General features: G+C 45.2%; 1 protein-coding gene and 1 pseudogene across 2 annotated transcripts; both read left to right on the top strand.

The window, feature by feature from the left end:
* Window positions 1–57: 57 nt before the first annotated feature.
* Window positions 58–9,841, top strand: LOC148118392 (uncharacterized). Of its 2 annotated transcripts, XM_087900362.1 has the most exons (5): window positions 58–199; window positions 4,050–5,317; window positions 5,704–5,901; window positions 7,906–8,290; window positions 9,572–9,841. In XM_087900362.1, the coding sequence occupies exons 2-3, from the start codon at window positions 4,092–4,094 to the stop codon at window positions 5,735–5,737; spliced, it is 1,260 nt and encodes a 419-aa protein (XP_087756488.1). In that variant the 5' UTR covers window positions 58–199; window positions 4,050–4,091; the 3' UTR covers window positions 5,738–5,901; window positions 7,906–8,290; window positions 9,572–9,841. The 2 variants fall into 2 exon arrangements, with proteins under 2 accessions (XP_087756488.1, XP_087756489.1); XM_087900363.1 differs by lacking the exon at window positions 58–199 and having other exon boundaries at window positions 3,852–5,317.
* Window positions 9,463–22,651, top strand: LOC148118391 (WW domain-binding protein 2 pseudogene; annotated as a pseudogene).

Below are 22,651 nucleotides of genomic sequence, written 5' to 3'. Positions count from 1 at the left end.
GAACCATTGTGATGAATGAGAGAGACCCACCTATATTAGGGACCCCCTGGGCCTAGACCTTGTTCTTAGGCTGCAGTGAAACCATTGGTTGGCTGCAGAGGAACCACTGATTGACTCAATACTGTGATTTTTATAGATTTTGATTTTTATTGTGCATCTTTGGAAGTGAACATCTGTGATCACCACTGACCTGAACATCGTGAGTGTACTTCCCAGTGGGGGCGGGTTTGTGTTTGAATTTTGACTGACTTGGTTTAGATTTAGTTCATGCCTGCTTCAGTTTATTTCCTCATCAACCATTTTCTGTTATTCTCTACACATTCATCTTTGACATTTCATACATTGGTTTATTTCTTTACCTAACTTTTGTTAAGTTAGCTGTAAAAGATAGGGGATTTGATTCGGTAGTGCACTCGGAGCATACCCACCTGCCTTGTTACTTTCCCCGCCATTTCCCTGTGGTTATAAATCCCCTTACCACGTTAAGACTTTTCTCCTGCCCACCATGCCACTCATTAAACAGAACACGCTCTGGAAAGTTTGAGGGTCGACAGTTTCCTGGTGGCCTGGCAGTGTCACAGACAGGCCATCATCCTTTCAGTGTTAAAAACTATGAGTTAAGGGGAAAGGAACTGAGTGTCCTGAGGGTGGAGAGGAAGAGGGCTGCAGTAGTTGGAGTCATCAGAGAATTTGAGGGTCTGAGTGAAAAGGTCTTTGAAGAAGCCTGTGTGTTCACTATCTAGTCCATAGCCTGTCTCTAACCCAGGCTAGCCCAAAGACACCTGAGTCCACTCTTGTTGGTACTGCTGCTGTTATTAAACTCCAAATGTCCTCAAGGTTTGTGTGGGAAAGGTTTCACACCTCCTCAATTCTCTGGATTTCTGGTCTCTAACGGGGTGCTGTTCCAAACATTGTAATACCCTATGGTGGTGGAACCCAGCAAGGGGAATTGAGTCATTAGAGGCAACAGGACATGACAAAGCCATGTAAGCAGCTGCTTCAGACCCATCTTCCCAAGTCCCCAGACATGGATTCCCTGTCCTCTGAGAGTCTGAGCCATAGCACAACCTATGGAGCAAATGTTGCTGCTTCTCAGGGAATTGGTCATGGCAGTGAGACAACCATGCAGTCCTGGGAGACAGAAGGTGAAGTGGTTTTTTTTTTTTTTTCGGTTGTAAATAGCTGTGATTGGTTCATTTCCAGCATGACCTCACTGGAGCCATTATGAGGAGTTGCAGACTCGGCCCACATGAGGCCCTGGCTGGGGTTGGGGCTTCTTGCTCTGCAGAGAAACTGTATGTAGCTTGGTTAGCTGAAGAGTTGTTGAACTAATGCATTGATTCACATAAACCTTGCTATTACTGATCTACGAAAACCGACGCTGTTCATTTGCTTTGACATCAAAACAGTGAGTTTGCTTCCCAGTTTTCTGGTTTTGATTTCTGTCGCTGAGGTGGTTCTTGACTTAATTTGTGCTTTTCATTCAGTTTCTCTTTACTAGTCCTGTATATCTATTCTTTAGCATGATTCCTTGACATTCTTTAAACTTAATACTTCTGGTTTTCAAAGTTTACTAGTATGGACAAGCTTTAAAGCCATCTCTTTCATCCCTGTGTGAAGGTTTATCACATCTACCTGTGCCATCTTTTATCTCACAGATCCTTTGGAGCACTTAAATGCTCATCTACCCTGGTAGCTATCTTCCACACTTGCTATGTTGCACCCCAACACCCGGCAAAAAAAACCAAAACATGTCATGTGTACCATGAGGTACAGTCCATTTCATCACAGCATCCCAGTGTCGGGAAGGGCTAGCATCCTTTAGATGACCGTCTATATGAGTTTTAGATAAAGGAACTGAAGGTGCGAAGTGTGGAGACGATGTCTGTAGTCATCAGAATACTTAGAGAACTTTAGCATCCTAGTGCAAAGGGCATTGGGGCACACCATGGGTTCATTCTCTAGTTCATACCCGCGTCCCTAGCAAAGGTCAGCACAGAGTTGCTGAGTCTGTCCACCTTGTTACTATATCACTTGTTACCTCATTACTGTGATACCTGATTACTATGTTCTTAAAGTCAAAGTGTCCTGCTCAGGTTTGATAGGGAGGTACTCACACCTTCTCATGTGTCTGAATGCCTGGGATCTAGCAGGAGGTGCAGTTTGATGCAGTTTGGGGAAGTCATAAAAGCCCAGGGCATCAGGAAGAATTGGGTGACTGGATGCACCAGGGACCAGCCAAAGTCATGCACCCAACTTCTTTAGATCTATCTTCCCAAGTCCCCAGCTCCTCATCTGCCATCCCTCCCTGTCCCCTGAGAGCCTGAGAGAGGGTTACCCTTTGTCATTTAAGCTGTATTTTGTTGGGGATTTGCTCACAGCCTTGACAAAAGTTATGTAGTCCCTGGAGCAGGGTAGAGAATCATCTTTTGGTCTTTTTGCTGTTACTGGTCCATTCCTTACTGTGACATCACAAAAGGCCTTTGTGAGAAGTTATCAAAATCTCTTCTTATAAAGCCCTGCAGCAGACTGCGGTTTGTCTTGATGCTGCAGAGAAACTCTTGTTGGATAGAGAGCAGCCAGACTTCTACACTTGACCTCATAAACTGGAATCTCCTAATCTCTTGAACCTTGACATTGGGAGATTTCCTCTTTGTTGGCTGGATTCTGTGTTCAGTTGTTCTTTTTGATACATACACGCAGTGCTTTTTGTTGAGGCACAGATTTCTGCTTATGTGTTCATTTTGCTTAATTGTTCCATTTAAATATTTTTTGCCACATTTTACTTTGGTTTCATTTTTTCTTATTTTAAACCTTATCTGTATGAAATAAGGAATACTTCTATAGATGTATACAATGACCTGGGATCCTTTTCATCTGCTCTGTGACATTACAGCTGCCCCTGGTGTGTGCCCCAAAGTCCCCCATTTCAACTAAGGTTTGAGCTACTTATCCACAGCTCTATTCACCATTTCTCTGGAACTGGGAGGAGGGTTTTGCAGTGTGAACCTCATGTCTATTTCTTCTTCAGAGAATGACAATACTTGATGGACCTCTTCACTTGATCTCCTTACATGCTTGTTAGTTTCCCCATAGAATTGTCCTAGGATTCCCTGTTAAACTCTCTGTGAATAGGAAACATCCTAGCTGTCATGGATTGTTTGAATTTGTGTGAAGAAGCAAGGAATCTGATAACAGATGTACAAGTGGATATTGGTCAAGGACACTGGAGTACACTTAATCCTCTGTGTGTGTGTTTGTGTGTGTGTGTGTGTGTGTGTGTGTGTGTGTTGTGGTTGTTGTTGTTATGGGTTCAGCCTCAGGGTTATTCTGGCTTTCAAGACTATATTTGCAATGACCTTTCTTCGTCTCTTTTTGATGCTTCCCGGGGAGCACTGGTCTCCATTGTAAGGAAAGACCCATCATGCACTCTGTTGGTCCTGGGATGTCCTTGCTAACAGAAGTTCTGTTTCTCTTTCCATCTCATCCCTAAATTGATCACATTGTTTTATAACATCTGGAATTGATCCTCATGCCCGGGGTGGATTAGCTGGAAGGCAACAAGTGCTATGTAGGTTTAATAACATCCTATCAATGTTAGTGTCTCTTATATGATTCAAGAAATCTCTTGCTTACTGGAGTATCAACTCTCTAGAGTCAGTTCACATCACACACACACAGGGTTCCCTAGGTCCTACTTGTCCTTCCTTCATACTTTATGTCTTGTCTCACATTTCAAGAGTTTGAATCTTCTCTCTGGGTGATGCAGGTCAAGGGTTTGTCAGACTTCATCCTTTCAAATCACCAGATCCTTGTTTCTTTGGTCTCTGATTCAAACTCTAAGAGACCACTTATTTTGTCTCTGCTCTTTCTTATGCTTTCTCATAATTGCTTTGGGGTTTGGGTTGACATTTATTTTCTTTTTAACCTCTGACCCTAAGATGTGTCATTAGGAGGGTTGAGGTAGCTAATTTATTGATGACTTTCATGATTTAGACATTTGGAGCAATAACTTCTCTACTAGACCGCTTTTGTCTTTTTCCTTCTAGGATCTTGTGGTGGTCCCATCCCCCACCTTAAGGGTGGGGGTCATGGAGGAGGAAAGTGGAATACTGTGGCATAAGAGCTGGCCGGTTTTGTCGGCCTCAAAGATTTATTCTGAGGAGATGGAGAGTATTAACTCGAATGAAACTGATCTTGACAGTGAGTCAGAGGAGGACTACTTCTCCTGCATGGAGGATTTAGACATGGAGGATGACAGCGGAGAGGCTGAGGTGCAGGAGAAGGGCAGCATCACCATCCATCGTGATCCCCCAAGTCACACTGAAGACCCTGAGGTCATGAAGGGCACTGGCCTCAGCAGGGAGAATGAGGGTACCATAGGTGATGGCCCAAGAGAGGGCATAAAAATTGATGTAACAGATTGTGATCCCTTGAGCCAGAGTGAAGTCCCTGAGGTGACCGAGGGCACTGGCCCCGGCAGGGATATTGAGAACACCACTGGCCATGGCCCAAGCCGGGACATAGATATTAATGTAACCTATTGTGATCCCCTGAGCCACAGGGAAGACCCTGAGGTGACTGAGGGCACTGGCCCCAGCAGGGATATTGAGAACACCACTGGCCATGGCCCAAGCCGGGACATAGATATTAATGTAACCTATTGTGATCCCCTGAGCCACAGGGAAGACCCTGACATCAGCAGGGGCACTGGTCCCGGCAGGGATACTGAGAACACCCTAGGCCATGGCCCAAGCAAAGACATAGAAATGGATATAACCTATTGTGATCCCCTGAGCCACAGGGAAGATCCTGAGGTGACTGAGGGCACTGGCCCCAGCAGGGATATTGAGAACACCACTGGCCATGGCCCAAGCAAAGACATAGAAACGGATATAACCTATCATGATCCCCTGAGCCATAGTGAAGACCCCGACGTCACCAGGGGCACTGGCCTCAGCAGGGAGAATGAGGGCACCATAGGTGATGGCCCAAGCCAGGGCACAGAGAATGATGTAACATTTGGTGGTCCTGTGCCCCCATGTCTATATCCCAAAGTCATCATTATCCCTGGCCCCCCCTGGGAGAGTGAGGAGTCCCTGCACCCTCTCCTGAGCCAGAGGGAGGAATATGAAGAATCCGTGGGCACCCCGCCTAGCCCAAATGTGGACCGTGAAGACAACTTGCATGCTGAAAACCAGAACCCTGACAGAAAGAAGAGATGGCGCCTTAAAGGGGTGAGGAGGCAAATCCGTCGTCTGTGCTGCTGTTTCTTCTGTTGCCTCCTCACCCCAACGGAAGGAGCCCCAACCCCCAGGTGAGGGACAGGGAGAGGTGGGAAATGGAGTCCCAGTGAGACGGGGTAGACAAGCCCAGTGATTTCTTGTGTATTTGATCTTGGCTTTTGCCAAGGATATGCTGCACCAGTTATAGGACATGAACCCTAATATCTGTGACCCTAGAAGGAGCTTTCCCACTCTACCCCTTTATATGGATTTGGGGGAAGTTGAGCCTGAAGCAGACAAGCAGAGGATGCAACCAGGGGCAGCGGAGGGAAGGAGAGGGGTTTGGGCTTTGGGAAGGGAGATCAGGTTAGGCAAGAGGAATCTTGTAGAGAGCTGTGGGACAACAGGCTAGCCCAGTGGTGAGTCCTGCCTGTGTCAGAGTCACTAACAGAGTCCTTTGCTTGTGTCTCCTTTCAAGGTCTGAAGAACAGGCCTGGGGCCATGGTTCGTAAACCATGGCTGCTGTTCGGCCTGGTGTGGCCTACCAGCCACAAGAGGGGGCCAGGCCGGAACAGAACATTTGAGAGCCATATACCTGAAGTCATCTCGCCTTGTGACACAAGGCTAGCTCTCTATCCCTCCTCTCCCTGCAGTGGGAGCTGTTAGCTCCCGCAAGGTAAGCTCATACTTGTCCCAGCACTATGGCTGGACACAGAAGTCAGACACACGGCCACCCTGTTTTAAAAAGCCAGCCGTCCGACTTCTGCAATCCACGTTATGCAACTTCATGTTCCACACGATATGGGGTCTTCATCAAATCATCCCATAATTTTTGAAGATCCTTATTGATAAACAGCTGTAAAGAACTCCATGTACAGGGCAGAGAGGAGGAGAGGGGTCTGTGGGACAAGGCAAGAGAGAAGAAAATCAGTAAGACAGTGAGGGGGACAGGGCATGATGCTGGGGAAGGGGAGGGGTCTGCCCATAGGAAATTCCAGTTCCAGTCAGGCAGCAGAGAAAAAAGAGATGAGCAGGTAGGGTAGGACCATGGGCGGGCTGATCAGGAGAAACTCCCTGGAGAAGAGATATATGGGGTGCAGGGCATGGGTTCCCGGGAGCAGAAGACCATGCCTCCCTAGGTTCAGGCCAACCCCTTCCCAGGAGCCTCCTCTTCATGCTCTATCCAACCACAGGCTGATCTGGTAGCGTCTACGTCCTTTTCTTCACAGCCTCCTGCCACCAGGGTCCATGCTGCCCTTCCCATGTTCCAGAAGTTTAGAAACTGTGGTAGTATTTTTATCCCAGTGAATGATTCTTTCCCTCTGATTGACTAAAATTACAGGACTTTTTGGGGTACTGTGAAAAGGTAACTAGGACTTGAGAGGACTGTGGAACATCACTGCTGGACAAGGCCTGTGTCCTTTGCCGGCTTTGTGTCCAGTGATGACATCCAGGGTCTAGATTGGGGAAAACAGTCACTGTCATGGAGCTACAAGGTATCAGCCAGTGTTATTGTGTACATTCTTGCTGAGTGAGGTGTCTGCAGAATCCTCATGGTCACCATGCAGGTTGTGAACAGCTCTGTGTCAGTGAGAGCTTCCCAGCTGACAGGGAATTCAGGGTTCTTGTCTGAGGTGATTATTTGGATCAGTAGTTCTCAATATTCCTAATGCTGCAACCTTTTAATACAGTTCCTTATGTTGTGGAGACCCCCCAAAAAACAGTTACCTTTGCTCCTGTTTCTGATCTTAGGTGAGCCTGTGAAAGGCTCATTCAATCCCTAAGGAGTTTGAGACCCACAGATTGAGAAGCGCTGAAGTGATGAATTAGTTTGAGTTCTCTGAATGTCTCTGTGTGGAAGATGAGTTTCTGAAGCCTGATCTTAACGGAATCCACCAATGAATCGGGCTTTATGTCTGCTGAGAGTGCTGGCATTGGTTTTTCTGAATGTGGGTGTTGCATCAGCTTAGCAAACAGCAATCTACGTCCTCAGCCACCGCATAGCACAGCTTGCACACACAGTCTCTGTGGCAGCCTACAGTGCCGAACTCTAGTGTTGATGGGGCAGTGGGTCAGCAGGTCATCCTGAGGAGGGCTTGATACTTGTCTCCCTGTGTCATGAATCATTTGCCAGATACCCTAGGCCCTTTGAGATAGGACCTTGGTGGAGACAGATACCTATTCTAGCATTCACTTACTGAATTTGCCCATTCTGCTGTCAAAGCACTGTGGCCAAGGCCACTTAAGTGAGAAATCATGTTATTTAGGGGTCCACAGTTGCAGAGGGGGACAGGACATGACCATCCTGATGGGAATTTAGCAATAGGAAGACAGTCATGGCATTGGAGCTGGAGGTGATAGCTGACACTGATTCTCAAGCGACACACACACACACACACACACACAGAGAGAGAGAGAGAGAGAGAGAGAGAGAGAGAGAGAGAGGAGAGGAGAGAGAGAGGAGAGAATGAATGGGTTTGGCTGTAGAATCCCTAAAGCTCTGTGACCCCTACTGACACTTCCTCCTTCCAGGCCATACCTCCTGTTCCATATCCAAACATGTTCATCCACGGGGGCCATTCTCATTCAACCTAAGCCACATATTAACCAGGATGGGGAGAGGAAACACTCTTGGGTGGCATCGCCCTGAGTTCTGACTGTCGCTGTCCCCACTTTTCAGCTCTCCTTGCTCTCTCAGAGAGCAGAAGACACCACTGTCTCTCTTGAAAGTTGCAAACCTGCACTTCCATACAGATGTCTGGAAGACAGAAGAGACCCTTGCACTCCAGTTTTATCTGCAATGAAAATTCTTTAGTGGAGCCCCTCACCTAGAGGAGCCTTGTTTGGCTCTTTGCACCCAGTTGGATTTTGGAACCACCTCACACGGTCAGAATGGGCTAGATAGTCTCAGAAAAAGAACAACAGGCACACCCCTCAATCCTCATTGGGAGACACAACATACAAAACCATCAGTGATCTGCCTTATATGACAACGGAAGTCTAACCACAGTGGCAGCCCGTCAACCAACCCATGTCACAGCCTCTCTGCCAACTTGCTGAAAAAGGTGGGGCATTCAGCGTTAGTGTCTTCCTTCCCCTGACTATCAGACATAGTAGTCAATGTGAACATAAGTCCTGGACCAGCACAGGGCACCATGGAGTTTAGGGAGTGCCTTGCCAATCAGCTCCTTGTGTTGGGAAGCCGTCTAATCAAGCAAAGGATGATCTTCACAGCTTTCTCATGAGCCTTTGGAAAGCAGGGGGCAATAAGAAACTCTGTATGACTCTGACATCATGATCTGTCACCTATCATGGTGAAGCTGAATGGGAGGCAGGTGGGCAGGTGGCCAGAGAATTCAGGCTGAGCACCATGGAAGGTTAGAATGGGACACACATGTCTGGTCAGCTCTCCCCAAGCAACGACTGTCTAGCCAGGGACAATGTGAAAGAAATCTGTCCTTGACAGACAAGGTTACAGAATCCATTAGGGACACCATCCAATAAAGCCAGGGCACTTCCTTTCAAAGACTTGAAGGCACCAGCCTCATCTGCCCTTCGGTCTTCCCTCAGGAAAGCATGTGGTGGCTTCTCTGCCCCATTCAGACAGCAAATCCACACCGCTCATCTTCACACAAGTCAAGAAACCTTTTTGTTGTTGTTGTTGTTGTTTTTGCTTTTTAGCCAAACTTCCTGATCCCCAGGCTGCTCACCATGGCAGGAAATGGATAATAGCCTTTTGTCTTCCTTAGCTTGCAGGCACTTGTGAACACATCCAACCACAAGCTTTTCTTGCTTTCCATACAGAGCTCCAATAGGGGATTGACCACCACACAGGGTCAATTATTCATTTGTTCCGTTGACAACATTAGGCTCCTGAGAGATATCATGAGATGAGAACGTAGCCTCTATCAAATTGCCCTCCTAGTGACAGGAATAACTCACTCCACCAAGTGCTCGCTCTTCAAACGTGAGGGCGTGGGCTCAGTTTTATTTTTTTTAATAAAAGCCTTAAAGGCCAGTGGGAGAGCATCATCCTACTTCTATGGAGGTGGAAGGGAGAAGTCCCCTTTTCATCCTCGTACAGGTGATCTAGAGTTACTGACAAGTCACAGGTTCAAGGAGAGTGTCTCAGGAAGCAAGGTAAGTATGACACTTGAGACCCTCCTACTCACATGGGAGTGGACACAGGCAGTGCTCCAGAAGACACATATGAACACACACACAAAAGATGGGAGGCATGAAGAAAAGGGAATATGCAGAAAATGCAGGGATCGATTTCTGCGATAACTGTGATTTTGTCCACAGCATTCTAGCGAAAGGTTTCAACTTCATTTTTGTCTCCTCAGATAAGTCTGCTGAACATCACGGGTCACTTGAACCTATGAAGACCAGCGGGGTAACCTGTTGTAAGCTGCCTCTGTGGGACGGCAACAGAATGGCATCCTTAGCTTGTGTGGAAGCCTTTCCCACTGCTACCTTTTTTTTCGCTTTACTTGGCACATGAGAACTATGTTCCACTCTGAGTTGAAAGAACAGTTCAAGGCCTGACATAGACATTCCTCTGTTTATTATTTCATTATTCAATAAATAAATTCCTCTGTTTATTATTTACTTTATTCAACGCTGACTTGATTTTTATCCTGACCTGTGGGGCAATATTATACAGGCCCTACATTGTATGGCAGCCAGACTTACAGGCCAGCTCATACCTGGCCACACGGAAGGTGGTCACATGACTTCCAGACAGGATGTCGCCATCCTAAAAAGATTACAATATGCTAATATTGTTCTGATTCTTTCTTTGCCATTATGGAGATCACCTGGGAAGTGTTAACCCAGGCTACCTGACAGAGCAACCGTACTTGTAGCAACTCGTGTGTCAGGATACCTATGTCTTACTGGTAACTGTTTCTGACACCCACAGACATGTCAAGTCTACAGCATGGCCACAGAGACACCCAATGCTGTTTGTTTTGTTTTGTTGTTGTTGTTGTAGTAGTTGTTATTATTGTGGTTGTTGTTGTTTAAAGGGAGACAGTATTTCTCTGAACCTTTAGGAACTTGCTCTGTAGAGCAGGCTGGCCTGCCTCTGCCTCCCGAGTACTGGATTAAAGGCATTCGCCACCACCACCACTCAGCAACCTGATGCTTTGATTGCATTGACATGAGCAATCCAGGAAGGAGCTAGGAAGGCCTTCTGGGCTCGGGGTCACATGGTCACAGGGCTCTCATTTGTGGGAACAAAACAAACATTTTCTGTGATGGGCAAATGAAAAGGAGACATCAAGGGATGTAGAGCTGCCAACCACAGAGGAAAACGTTTATAGGTCAATTAAACTAAAAGAGGCAGAGAACGTGCCTCAATTCAGATGTCCCTGCTCAGCTGTCCAGCCATCAGCAAATGTCTGCCTTAGGAAATTCAGAGGCACAAAATGACATCAGAACAACTAGGGAAAACATGAAAACCAAAGCTAAGGAAGCATACTCAAGAGGCAGAGGCAGGAGGATCTCTGTGAGTTCAAGATCAGCCATGTTCACAGAGCTGTTCCAGGACATCAGAGCTGTTACATAGAGAACCCTTTTCTTGAAGAATCAAAATTCCCCTCCCCCCCAAAAAAACAAAGGAATCTTGAGTCTGTACACTGCTTGGTAGGCAAGCATGAGGCCTGACTTCCATGTCCCTGTATGACAAACAGGAATGGTGACATGTGCTTGGAATCCCACCACCGGCAAGGCAGCCATCTGCTGATTACTGGGTCTCACTGTCAAGTGACCCTGCATCGAAAAAAAAAGTGTGTCTGAGGAACAAACACTGAGGTTCCCCTGTGGCTTCCACATGCACATACACCAAATGAATGTATGTGTACACACAGACACAAGTGCATCTGTATATGTGTGAGAAGAAACAGACACACACACACACTGACACACACACACACACGAGAGAGAGAGAGAGAGAGAGAGAGAGAGAGAGAGGAGAACCAAAAGATCAATTAAACTTTTGTGGACTGATTGGTGTGTCTCAACCTATTTTAATTTTTGATTCTTTGAGACAGGGCTAGCGGCTCAGTCTGCAGTTCAGTGAAGGCCCTACGTATCTCTAATGGTGACCTCAAACATCTACTTGTTCTCTCTACTGCCAAGTGCTGACATTACAGGTATTGGCCTCCCTCTGCATCTGTCCAGTGCTACAAATCTGTATCAGATACTGTAGCATGCTGGAACAACCTTTCTAAGGTGATCCTGAAACCATTTTACAAATTTCATGGAGGGGTTGGAAACAGAGGTTTCTCTGGACTGTACCATCCAGCAGCAGCTTTGAAATAATCCCTCATATTGTTATATTGAGTACAGAATTTTGGCCTATAGTTCAAGCTTATTACTAAATATCTCTTACATTTAAATTATCTATTACCTATTACCTACATTTAAATTAACCTATTAATCTATTAATCTATGTATCGCCATGTGGCTGTGGCTTTACCGGTTCCCTGTTGTCTTGTTTCTCAGGCAGCTGGCTCTTGTCTTACGACTCCGCCTTTTTTTCTCCCTGTACCTCTGTTTGGCTTCCCCAAACCTGCACCCTTATTCTCCCCTGCGGCAGGCCAAATCAGCTTTATTATCAAACAATAAAAAGAGTACATATTCACAGTGTACAGAAGGGCTATTCCACAGAAAGACCTGGCGTCAGGAAGTGGAAGGAGAATCTCCTCTGGACTTAGAATTAGTGTGGATGCTCTCAACTCATGTTATGTAGCTTGGGTCCCTCTTAGCAGATATTCACACCAAGAGAGGTTTCAGAAACTAAAGAAATGGTATCACAGGATGAGAAATATCAATAGACACCATGATCACCTTTAGTTCCCAAAGCTCAAAGAGACTAGGGACAGAGCCAGTGAGAGCCTCAGAAGAGACAGTCCCTGGTAGAAATGAGGCTAGGAGATGGGCTGACTCCACACAGCCAAACCTCTAGGACCTGATGACGGTTCTGACCAACAGGCAGAAAACTGCTTAGTGTTCTCCATCTTGGGTCATCATCTCTGTCAGGGCAGAGACAAAAGTCTCATCGACACAGATGAACAGACACCACATAACCTCTGTCCTGGGAAATGGGATATGAGTTTCCACCTTCTGAGGAACATCCAGCTCGTGAGAGCCACAGAGAGTGGCAATCATGGCGAACATAGGGACTAAGAAAGCGGAACTAGGGATTGTGTTGGGGGGATTCCTCGGTTGGCAGAGTACTTGTTAGACAACAGTGGGACCTATGTTTGTATCCCAGCACCCACATATAAAGTCGGCAGCACTAGCACACAGTGGTGATCCCTACTCTTGAGAGTCTCAGGACGGAGTCTAGGAGAACCAATGAGCTCCAGAACTGGTGGGAGACAGTTTCTCTAAATTCGCACTGGAAGGCCAGCAAGAACAGAACCATGAGTTGAATTCTGGATCCAAGAACAACTACACTGAAATTAACACATAGATAACACACACATGCACACACACACCCCAAATCATGTTTGGAAAGTTTTCAGCAACTTGTCAAGATGAATCTGTGAGTGCAGCAGCCAGTGGAGCATGGATTCCATGTTCCCAGTCGTCACAAGTTTGTCTACTTGAGTCAGAATCTTTTTTATCTGACTAGAGTTTAGGATCCATGCACTATGAAACATCTAACTAAATCATAAACACAGATCTGTACACAGTCAACCAGTTCCAGAAGGAACCAGAAACAATGCACTTGTACATTGTAACTCACATGACCTACGCTAACCAGGAAATTCTCAGCAAACCCAAAGCAACAGGTATCATCTCAGTGGCAACCGAATGAGTCTGGTCCCCTTCCTAGGAGGCCTGTCCTGTCACAATGGTGTGGTGTCCTGCCAAGCCTGGGGCAGGTGAGGCACATACATTACTGGCTGTCATGAAGAATTCTCCATCATCGCCTAACAATGACAAGGTATCCTCATGTAGGCATGTTGATCCAGTAACTCCCCTAGCCTCAGCATGGAAAGAGCAATTCTGCATGTGGAATAAATGGAGTCCTGTGTCCATTTTCTCTGAGCCAGACTCAGGAAGGGTCCACTACTCGTCCTTAGTCCTGTGTTCCCACGACCCTGAGAGCACTGAGAGGAGAGGGCAGAAATTGTATGATATGCCCGTTTAAAGCACAGCCTACACACCATGGACAGATTGATTTCAGATTAAACAGAGCCTTGTTAAACTATGGCCTAATAAATTGAACGTATCTGTGCATACAGGGGCCATATCTCACATAACACGATTTTTACTAAACATCCATCCCAGGCCCCCTGGGGCTGTCCCTGGAGTCCTGAAGTTGGCTGGCTCAGTCCTGCACATGGCAGTGCCTGCGCTGTGGATCTGAGCCGCCCCTCCCTGTCTTCTTCCTTCTGGATCTTGCCTTGCACTGGAACTTTCCGTCTCTGCAGCTGTAACTTGTGATTCTCCCCTTGCTTAAAATTCCTGCAATTCTAGGGTTGCACACAGTGTGTCCAAGGATGACTTTGAAGAACAGGGCAGGTCGAGCCTGGGCCTCCAGCTCCTCTCCTTGAGGAGCTCAAAGGACATGTCCTGGAACACAGCTGGGCCAGGAGCTGGATTCCTCTCCCCATTGTCACTGGACTCCACATGAGCGGTCCCTTTTGGGAAAACAGTAGTAATTTTCCTGGTGTTGAATTGTCTTATTGAATTATGATGCTTATTCTTGGTTCTGAACTAGACTACATCTGGCGTTAACTAAAACCTAAAAATGGAGGCACAAATGTGAGGGATTCCTGCTTCATTTGAAGTGAGAAGATGCTTGAGATAAGAAGACACACTTTCAATCCAGATCTTCAATCCTGATCTAATCTGGGCCACACCTTCCTCTGGACGCCTACAAAAGGGCACGGACAAAGGAAGATTTTCTTCTTTGCCTTCCTGCTCTCTCACCTTGTTAGCAAGTTCATCCCTTCACTGGCATTAGGGCCACTTCTTCAGGATTCCCGCGTATACTAAAGACCAGGTGAGACGTCCAGGCTTGTGGACTGAGCAGCTACAGGATCCCTGGACTTTACATTCAGAGACATCAATTATTAGATTAACTGAACCACAGCTTGTAAGTCATTCAAATCCCCATACATTATACATATATTTTGTGTGTGTGGAGAGAGAAAGAGAGAGAGAGAGAGAGAGAGAGAGAGAGAGAGATTCATTCTGTAAGTTCTCTTACTGTGGAGAACCCTGACTAATGCAGATTTTGGCACCAGAAGTGCTTTTAGAGCAGCAGAAGGATAAGGGTGACTCTTTCAAGTATCTGAAATAGGCTTTCCCATTTGTCAACAGCTACAGCTAATGAATCCTCTCCTGGGAGCTCAGAGAGAACTGAGAGTCTATGGTGAGGACACAAACTTCCGGAGAAGAATGCCATCCATTTTCCTGATCACCAATTGTGAACAGGAATGCATCTGGTGGCTCTGTATAGGAAACTTTGGACAGTTTGTGCAAGATAAGGAAAGTGATGATGCTGGTCAATTGCTCTCAGCATCTCTGGGTAAATTAACAAAGGATAGGAATTAGCTTTGTTTTAACCAAGGTCTAGCTTCTCAGCACGTGTTGAGGACAACAATAAATTTAGTAATAAGATTGACAGGCTCCAGTATAAAAGGAAACCATATAAAAGTTTCTAAGTGTGCCCCAGAAGAGAATCTTTCCAGCAACCATAGATCTCAAGTTACAGAAAAATCAAAGAGCAGCCCACATGAAAAGATCGGCTGAACTACAGCAAATATTCAAGTCCCAGCCTCAGAGAGTGTCTGCAGTTAGGCAAGGGCATTGATTGGTAAAGTATGGGATCCTAGGACTTGAGATGGGGATGTGTGAGAGGACTCTATTAGGGCTGAGAGCTGTGAACTCTCAGGCTCTTAAGGGTTAATCCCACCTGGGGGGTAAACACTTCACCCTCATTCCCCCCTTGAAATGTTATCATTGTCACCTGTATTTGAGGAAATTCATTCTTCATTGTCTTCTAAACCAGCTGTGAAGGAAATGTCAGGCAACACCACACTGATGCCCCTCAGGGCCACCAATAGCTGCCTCTAGACCTATAACCAGACTTAAGGCACAGTAGGCTGGTAAGGGGAGGTAGAAAGTGTAGTTCATGACACTGGGCCCGTGATCATGGAATCCACTGGTCTCACAATGTTCTCCGCTATCCTGCAGGAGCTGACCTGATGAAAGATAGAATGGTCTTTTGAAGACATAGTTCCAGTGCCAATTAGATGGCAGCAGCATGGAAGTGAGGGGCAGGGTTTTCTAGAAGGTGCTATATGCTTTGAATCAGCATCCAGTATAGAGAACAGTTTCTCCCATAGCCAGGATCCATGGGTCCAGGAGTCGAGGCAGGATGGAATAGGAAATATGTACAATCATTATACCCTAGTGACTCCCTAGGAAAAATTTTCCTTCCTGTTCCCACAACCTTAAGTTTTGCTGATCTGGAAATGTTGGCATCATATTGGGGAGCACTCCTGCCAGGAGCCACAGCAAGCCTTCAATTGAGCTGGAAGCCCAGAATTCCCCTGGCCACTATGGACTTCTACTGACCTTAAAACAACAGGCTATAACTGGTTTCCTGCCCAGAAAGGTGAGAACAGATGTGTTTAATAGCCTGGTGACCTTTGGGCTACCTATGTGACCGAAACTAAACCAGATCCTCACCAAGACCCTTATCTCAAACTTGTTTTCTCAGTTAATCTATAGAACCCATCTTTATAGAAGATGTCATGTGTACTTAACAAAAAGTTTTGAGGTGCTCAGGTTTTTAGTTTTGTTGTGCACATGAGATTGGGTGAATTATTACCAGGAAACTTCACTAAATTGTGTCGTGCTTAAAAATACCTCAAATAGCAGCCCAAACAAGCCCGGTATTACAAAGCAACCCCCAGGAGTGCTGAGCAACCTCCAGAAACACTGATTGACCTCTGGGGTGACTGAAATCATGGTACTGACTACACCACAAGGAGAAACCATTTGAGCCTTGGATACCCTGCAACTGGAAGATTGATCACCAGAGACACAGACAACCCCAACTACACCAATCAGAGGAAAAAATGGGTGGACATGGTATGAACACACTCAACGCCACAAAGAGCAACACCACCCCAATAAAAGCTAGTGACCCTACAATGACAAGACTTGAACAACCAAATATAGGTTAAGCAGAAGAAAAGGTACTAAAAAACCAATTTTAGAGAATATTTGAGGACCTTAAAAAGGAAATGAAAAATTTCCTCAAAAAAATGGAGGAAAACAAACAAAAAAAATGGGAAAAAATCAACAAATCCCTTAAAGAAAGCCAAGAAAAAAATAATCAAACAGATGAAAGAATAGATTCAAGTCTTAAAAAACAAAATAGAGACAATAAAGAAAACACAAATCAAGGGAATTGTAGAAATGGAAATTGTAAGAAAACAATCAGGAACCACAAATGCAAGCATGAACAGCAGAATACAGGAGATGGAAGAGAGAATCTCAAGAGCTGAAGATACAATAGAGGAAACAGACTCATCGATCAAGAAAACATTAAATCTAACAAAAGTTTAACACAAAATACCCAGGTTTGATATGATAAGACCAAACCTAAGAATAATAGAGATAGAAGAAGGAGAAGTTTAACTCAAAAACACAGAACATATATTCAACAAAAATCATAGAAGAACACTTTTCCAACCTAAAGAAAGATACGCATATGAAGATACAAGAACACTAAATAGACGGAACCAAAAATGTCCCTTCACTACATGATAATCACAACACTAAACACACAGAATAAAGAAAGAATATTAAGAGCTGCAAAGGAAAAAGGCCAAGTAACATATAAGGCCTATTGTGTAGCTACCCTAGTATCTAACAAAATAGAATTCAAACTAAAATCAATCAAAAGAGACAAGGATATTTCATATTAGTCACAAGAAAAATCCATCAATACTGAAAATCTATGCCTCAAATACAAGGGTGATATGGGAGTCCCCTCTGTGCTGTGTTTACCATTAATGAATAAAGAACTGCAAGACAGAACTGAGGTAGGCAGGGAAAGACAGAGCTGAACGCTGGGAGAAAGAAGAACGGAGTTAGAGAGAGATGCCATTGGTCCACCAGAGTCAGACATGCTGAATCTTTGCCTATAAGCCACTGCCACGTGGTGATACACAGATAAATAGAAATGGTTACCCAATAAGAAGCTAGAGCTAATGGGTCAAGCAGTGTTTTAATTAATATACTTTCTGTGTGATTATTTCAGTTCTGGGCATCTGGGATGAACAAGCAACCTCCTCCTACAGATTGGTGTGCCAACATGGTGGACAAAATCCATGTAAAACTGAGAGAACTTGAAAAGAAATTCTAGGCAAAAAAAAGGAAAGAAGACAAAGTTTAACTGCATTCAATTTTTAAGCTGGAGGCTCGGCCACAGCTCCTTTAAGAGAGATTTTCCTGATGCAGCTATAGCAGAAAAAAGCCGCATGGTTTTAAAACCTGGCTTCCTGGGCTTTGCTGCCAGCAGAAACTCCAGGTACGAAGCATTTCAATGGCATTGGTGGGCCCAGGTGTTTTTGTGCCCACTGGCACTGGAAGGAAAGTAGATAAGACCATGCCCACAGCTCAGCGCTCCCCACCTGGGCAGATGGCGGGATCAGGTCTACTAGGTGTGCGCAAGCAGGAAAGCATGGCGGATTCTGGCCACCATACACAGAGATATTTCTAGGCCACACAGTGCACTACATGGCAGATTTAGTTCCTTTTCAGATAAAAGGGGTTATGTGCTGCATGCTCATTCTCAGAGTTAAAGTGTTGAGCGCAGCTCCTACCAGACCTGGCAACAATGGTACAGCCACCATTTTCCAAGGGAAGAGAAGCAAAGCCAGCAACCAGAGCAGCTGCAACCGAGATGCTTACCATTTTAAAAGCTCTTCAAGATAGTATAGAATTACAGATGATGCAATAAGAATAGATTCAGACATAAAAGAACTCTAAATGGGTCACAGTGTTGGATAAATGTATGTAGACTTAAAAGAGAGAAGAAAAAGGGTATAGAGAGATGAAAAAGAAGTTTAAAAAAAGTCGTTAAAGAGGCCATATTTAACAGATTCAGCACAATGCCCATCAAAATCCCGGCAAAATTCTTCACAGATGTTGAAAGAACGGTACTCAACTTCATATGGAAAAGCAGAAAACCCAGGATAGTCAAAACAATCCTGTACAATAAAAGAACTTCTGGAGGCATCACAATCCCTGACTTCAAACTCTACTACAGAGCTACAGTACTGAAAACAGCCTGGTATTTGCATAAGAACAGACAGGAGGACCAATGGAACTGAATTGAAGACCTAGATATCAATCCACACACCTATGAACACCTGATTCTTTACAAAGAAGCAAAAAATATCAAATGGAAAAAAGAAAGTATATTCAAAAATGGTGCTGACATAGCTGGATATCAACATGTGGAAGAATGGAAACAGATCCTTCTCTATCACTATGCACATCACCTTGCACAAAACTCAAGTCCAAATGGATCAAAGACATCAACATAAAGCCAACCACACTGAACCTCATAGAAGAGAACGTGGGAAGTACACTTGAACACAATGGCTCAAGAGATCATTTCCTAAATACAACCCCAGTAGCACAGACACTCGGAGAAACAATAAGTGGAACCTCTTGAAACTGAGAAATTTCTGTAAGGCAAAGGACACAGTCAACAAGACAAAATAGCAGCCTACTGAATGGGAAAAGATCTTCAACAACCCCACACCGTACAGAGGGTTGATCTCCAAAATATACAAAGAACTCAAGAAATTGGTCATCAAAAGAACAAATAATCCAATAAAAAATGGAGTTCAGACCTAAACGGAGAACTCTCAACAGAGAAATAAAATGACTGAAAGACACTTAAGGAAATGTCCAACATCCTTAGCCATCAAAAAAATGCAAATCAAAACAACTCTGAGATTCCAACTTACATCTCTAAGAATGACCAGGATCAAACCACTGATGAGAACTTATGCTGGAGAGAATGGGGGGTAAAGGGAACACTCCTTCATTGCTGGTGGGATTGCAAACTGGTACAGTCTCTTTAAATATCAGTATGACGATTTCTCAGAAAATCAGGAAACAATCTACATCAAAACCCAGCAATATCACTTTTGGGTATATACCCAAAGGATGCTCAGTCATACCACAAAAACATGTGTTCAACTATGTTCATAGCAGCATTGTTTGTCACAGCCAGAACCTGGAAACAACCTAAATACCCCTCGACTGAAGAATGGATAGAAAAATATGGTACATTTATATAATGGAGTACTACACAGCAGAAAAAATAATGACATCTCTAAATTTGCAGGCAAATGGATGGAGCTAGAAAACATCACACTGAGTGAGGTAACCCAGACCCAGAAAGAGAAATAACATATGCACTCACTCATAAATGGCTTTTAGACATAAAGCAAAGAAAACCAGCCTACAATTCACAATCCCAGAGAACCTAGACAACATTGAGGATCCTTGAGAGACATACATGGATCTAATCTACATGGGAAGTAAAAAAGACAAGATCTTCTGAGTAAATTGGGAGCATGGGAACCATGGGAGAGGGTAGAAGGGAAGGGGAGAGGAAGTGGAGCAGAGAAAAATTTATAGCTCAATAAAAACAATTTTAAAAAAGAAAAAAGAAAAGGTAGACAGGTTTGCCTGGCTAACAGGCTTCATAGTAAAGCATAACCAGGCTTCAGACGCAGCTTTCCACTACAGAAACATGCTTTGCACTGACTGTTCTCAGTAATAACTACTCATGTCTCTGCTAAATGATTAGAGGGAAAGAGTGTGTTCTAAGATGTGTAAAGGTCTGAAGACATGAAAACTTAACTTAAAACTTGTAACTTCAAATTGGAACTGTTCTGGGAAACAACACATAGTTCACCGTCATCTTAATTAAGTGCAGCCAGGTGGGAAGTCACCCTTTTGACTAGGAAGAGAGGAATGTCATGTGACTTTACTACCATTTTGATTAGAGGTGACCACATGGAGTGGGCCTATCTAGGAGGTAACAATAGATTTCCAGGATTTGGGGGATTAGGATGGATTTTTTGTATAATTCCTGTCTGTCCTGGAAACATGATTTATGAAGAGAAAGGGTAATTTGATTGATATTGATTTTAGAGACAATGAATTGTTTGCACTGTTGAAAATTGGTTTTGCCTTCTACAAATTGTGGTTGTGCCCTGTCTTCATTCTTGAAATAAAAAGGTACTTTAGCTGCATATTAGCAGAACACACAGTTGAGAAATCTTAAACTTCTTAAAAAGAAAATTTTAGAGTTTTACAGAAAGTTTAAATAAACTGGACATTTTTTAAGAAACAGTTTTTAAATTGTTTTTATTGAGCTATATATTTTTCTCCACTCCTCTCCCTGCCTCTCCCCTCCCCTTCTACCCTCTCCCACGGTCCCCCCAAAAAACAGTTCTTTAAAAGCTTACATTTTTAAAGCTATGGGACATTTTAAAATTTATAAGAATTTTATTATGATATTTTTGTTAATATATGATCTTAATAAATAGATAAATAAAAAAACCTAAAACTTTGGACCACCACTAAACACAGAGACTGTGTTCCTAGCTTATGATGCAGTAAGATGCTGACCTAAGCAGTCTGACAAACGGTCTCTCTTTAGCTAAGGTCTGTTCAGCTAACAGAGATTGATTTAGGAATATATGTCTAACATCCTTGCTTTTACTAACATTGTTAAGCTGTAGCTAATTTGGTAAACTAAGTCATAGAGAAAACAGTTGTGTTCTATAATGGTGTTCTATAAAAGGATCAGGAAAGTTCCCAGTCTCTTTGTAGACAGTGTTTATGAGTTAAAAGACTTATCTTGATATTAATGGACCGTCACTTCAGAAACTGCTATTTTTTTTAAGGCTAAACCTAGCCGGAATAAAGCCTTAAAATCTCAGTCTTGAGAGGGTGGCGGAGTGATCGTCAACAACACTGAGAGCATCCTGATGACCTATGACCATGTGGAGCTCACATTCAATGACATGAAGAATGAGCCAGAGGCCTTCAAAGTGACCAAGAAAGGCACCGTCTACCTAACCCCGTACCGGGTCATCTTTCTAAGGGGAAGGATGCCGTGCAGTCCTTTATGATGCCCTTCTATCTGATGAAGGACTGCGAGATCAAGCAGCCAGTGTTTGGTGCCAACTTCATTAAGGGGACAGTGAAGGCTGAAGCAGGAGGTGGCTGGGAAGGCGCTGCTTCCTACAAGTTGACCTTCACAGCAGGGGGCGCCACTGAGTTTGGGCAGCGGATGCTCCAGGTGGCATCTCAAGCCTCCAGAGGTGAAGCCCCTAATGGAGCCTATGGGTACCCTTACATGCCCAGCGGGGCCTATGTCTTTCCCCCGCCAGTCGCCAATGGAATGTACCCCTGCCCTCCTGGCTACCCCTACCTACCGCCCCCACCTGAGTTCTATCCGGGACCTCCCATGACGGATGGAGCCATGGGGTATGTACAGCCCCCACCGCCACCCTATCCTGGGCCCATGGAGCCTCCAGTCAGCGGCCCCAGTGCCCCCTCCAATCCTGCAGCTGAGGCTAAGGCCGCAGAAGCAGCTGCCAGCGCCTATTACAACCCAGGCAACCCACACAATGTCTACATGCCCATGAGCCAGCCTCCGCCGCCACCCTACTACCTCCCAGAGGACAAAAAGACCCAGTAGACCCTGCCCACTTCCCTTCCTGGGCCTCCCATGGAGCTGCATCTGGGACTTTGGGAGGCCAGGGAGGGCCCTGATCTTCCCAGGCCTGATTATAAACAGTTACCAGAAACCAACCCTGATGGAAGGCTGGGACTCCTGGCCTCTGTGAGGCGCCTCCAGCTTCCCACACTAGCTCAGCCCTTGGCGCTGCTCCGTCTAGCTTCCTTCTCACCATTTCTGGGGCTCTCAGGAGCACAGGGTGACCCCTTGTTCCTCACTACAGTAGCTCCTTCCTGCAGAGGGACTCTCTGGCCACTCCTCCACAGTCCAGCCCCCTCAGCCTGATGGCCATTGTACTCCATCTTGGGCTTATCAGAGCAGCCTTGGGTCACCCCCGTGGCCCCTGCCAGGCCGTGTTCACATTCCTTCCCCCTGGTATGTGCCTGACCCTGGAAGGCCACTGTCCCAATGTGTGATCGGTCCACATTCCCTTTAGCCAGGCACTGGCCTCAGTCACAGCCTGTTGCCCCCCGGCTTTGGGTGTTTCACCCTAATCCTCCAATAGTTGGCGGAATCAGAAGCAAAGGCACGGTGGAGGAGGAAACCCCTCGGTGGAGTTTCTGGGAATTAGTTCCCCTTTGTCCTGTTCCCTTTGCCAGGGATCTCTCCA

The sequence above is a fragment of the Myodes glareolus genome, chromosome 22 (genome assembly GCF_982192425.1).
Source record: "Myodes glareolus chromosome 22, mMyoGla1.1, whole genome shotgun sequence".
Taxonomy (NCBI): Eukaryota; Metazoa; Chordata; class Mammalia; order Rodentia; family Cricetidae; genus Myodes; species Myodes glareolus.
The sequence above is the reverse complement of the archived record's forward strand: the minus strand, read 5'-3'. Positions and strand labels throughout refer to the sequence as shown.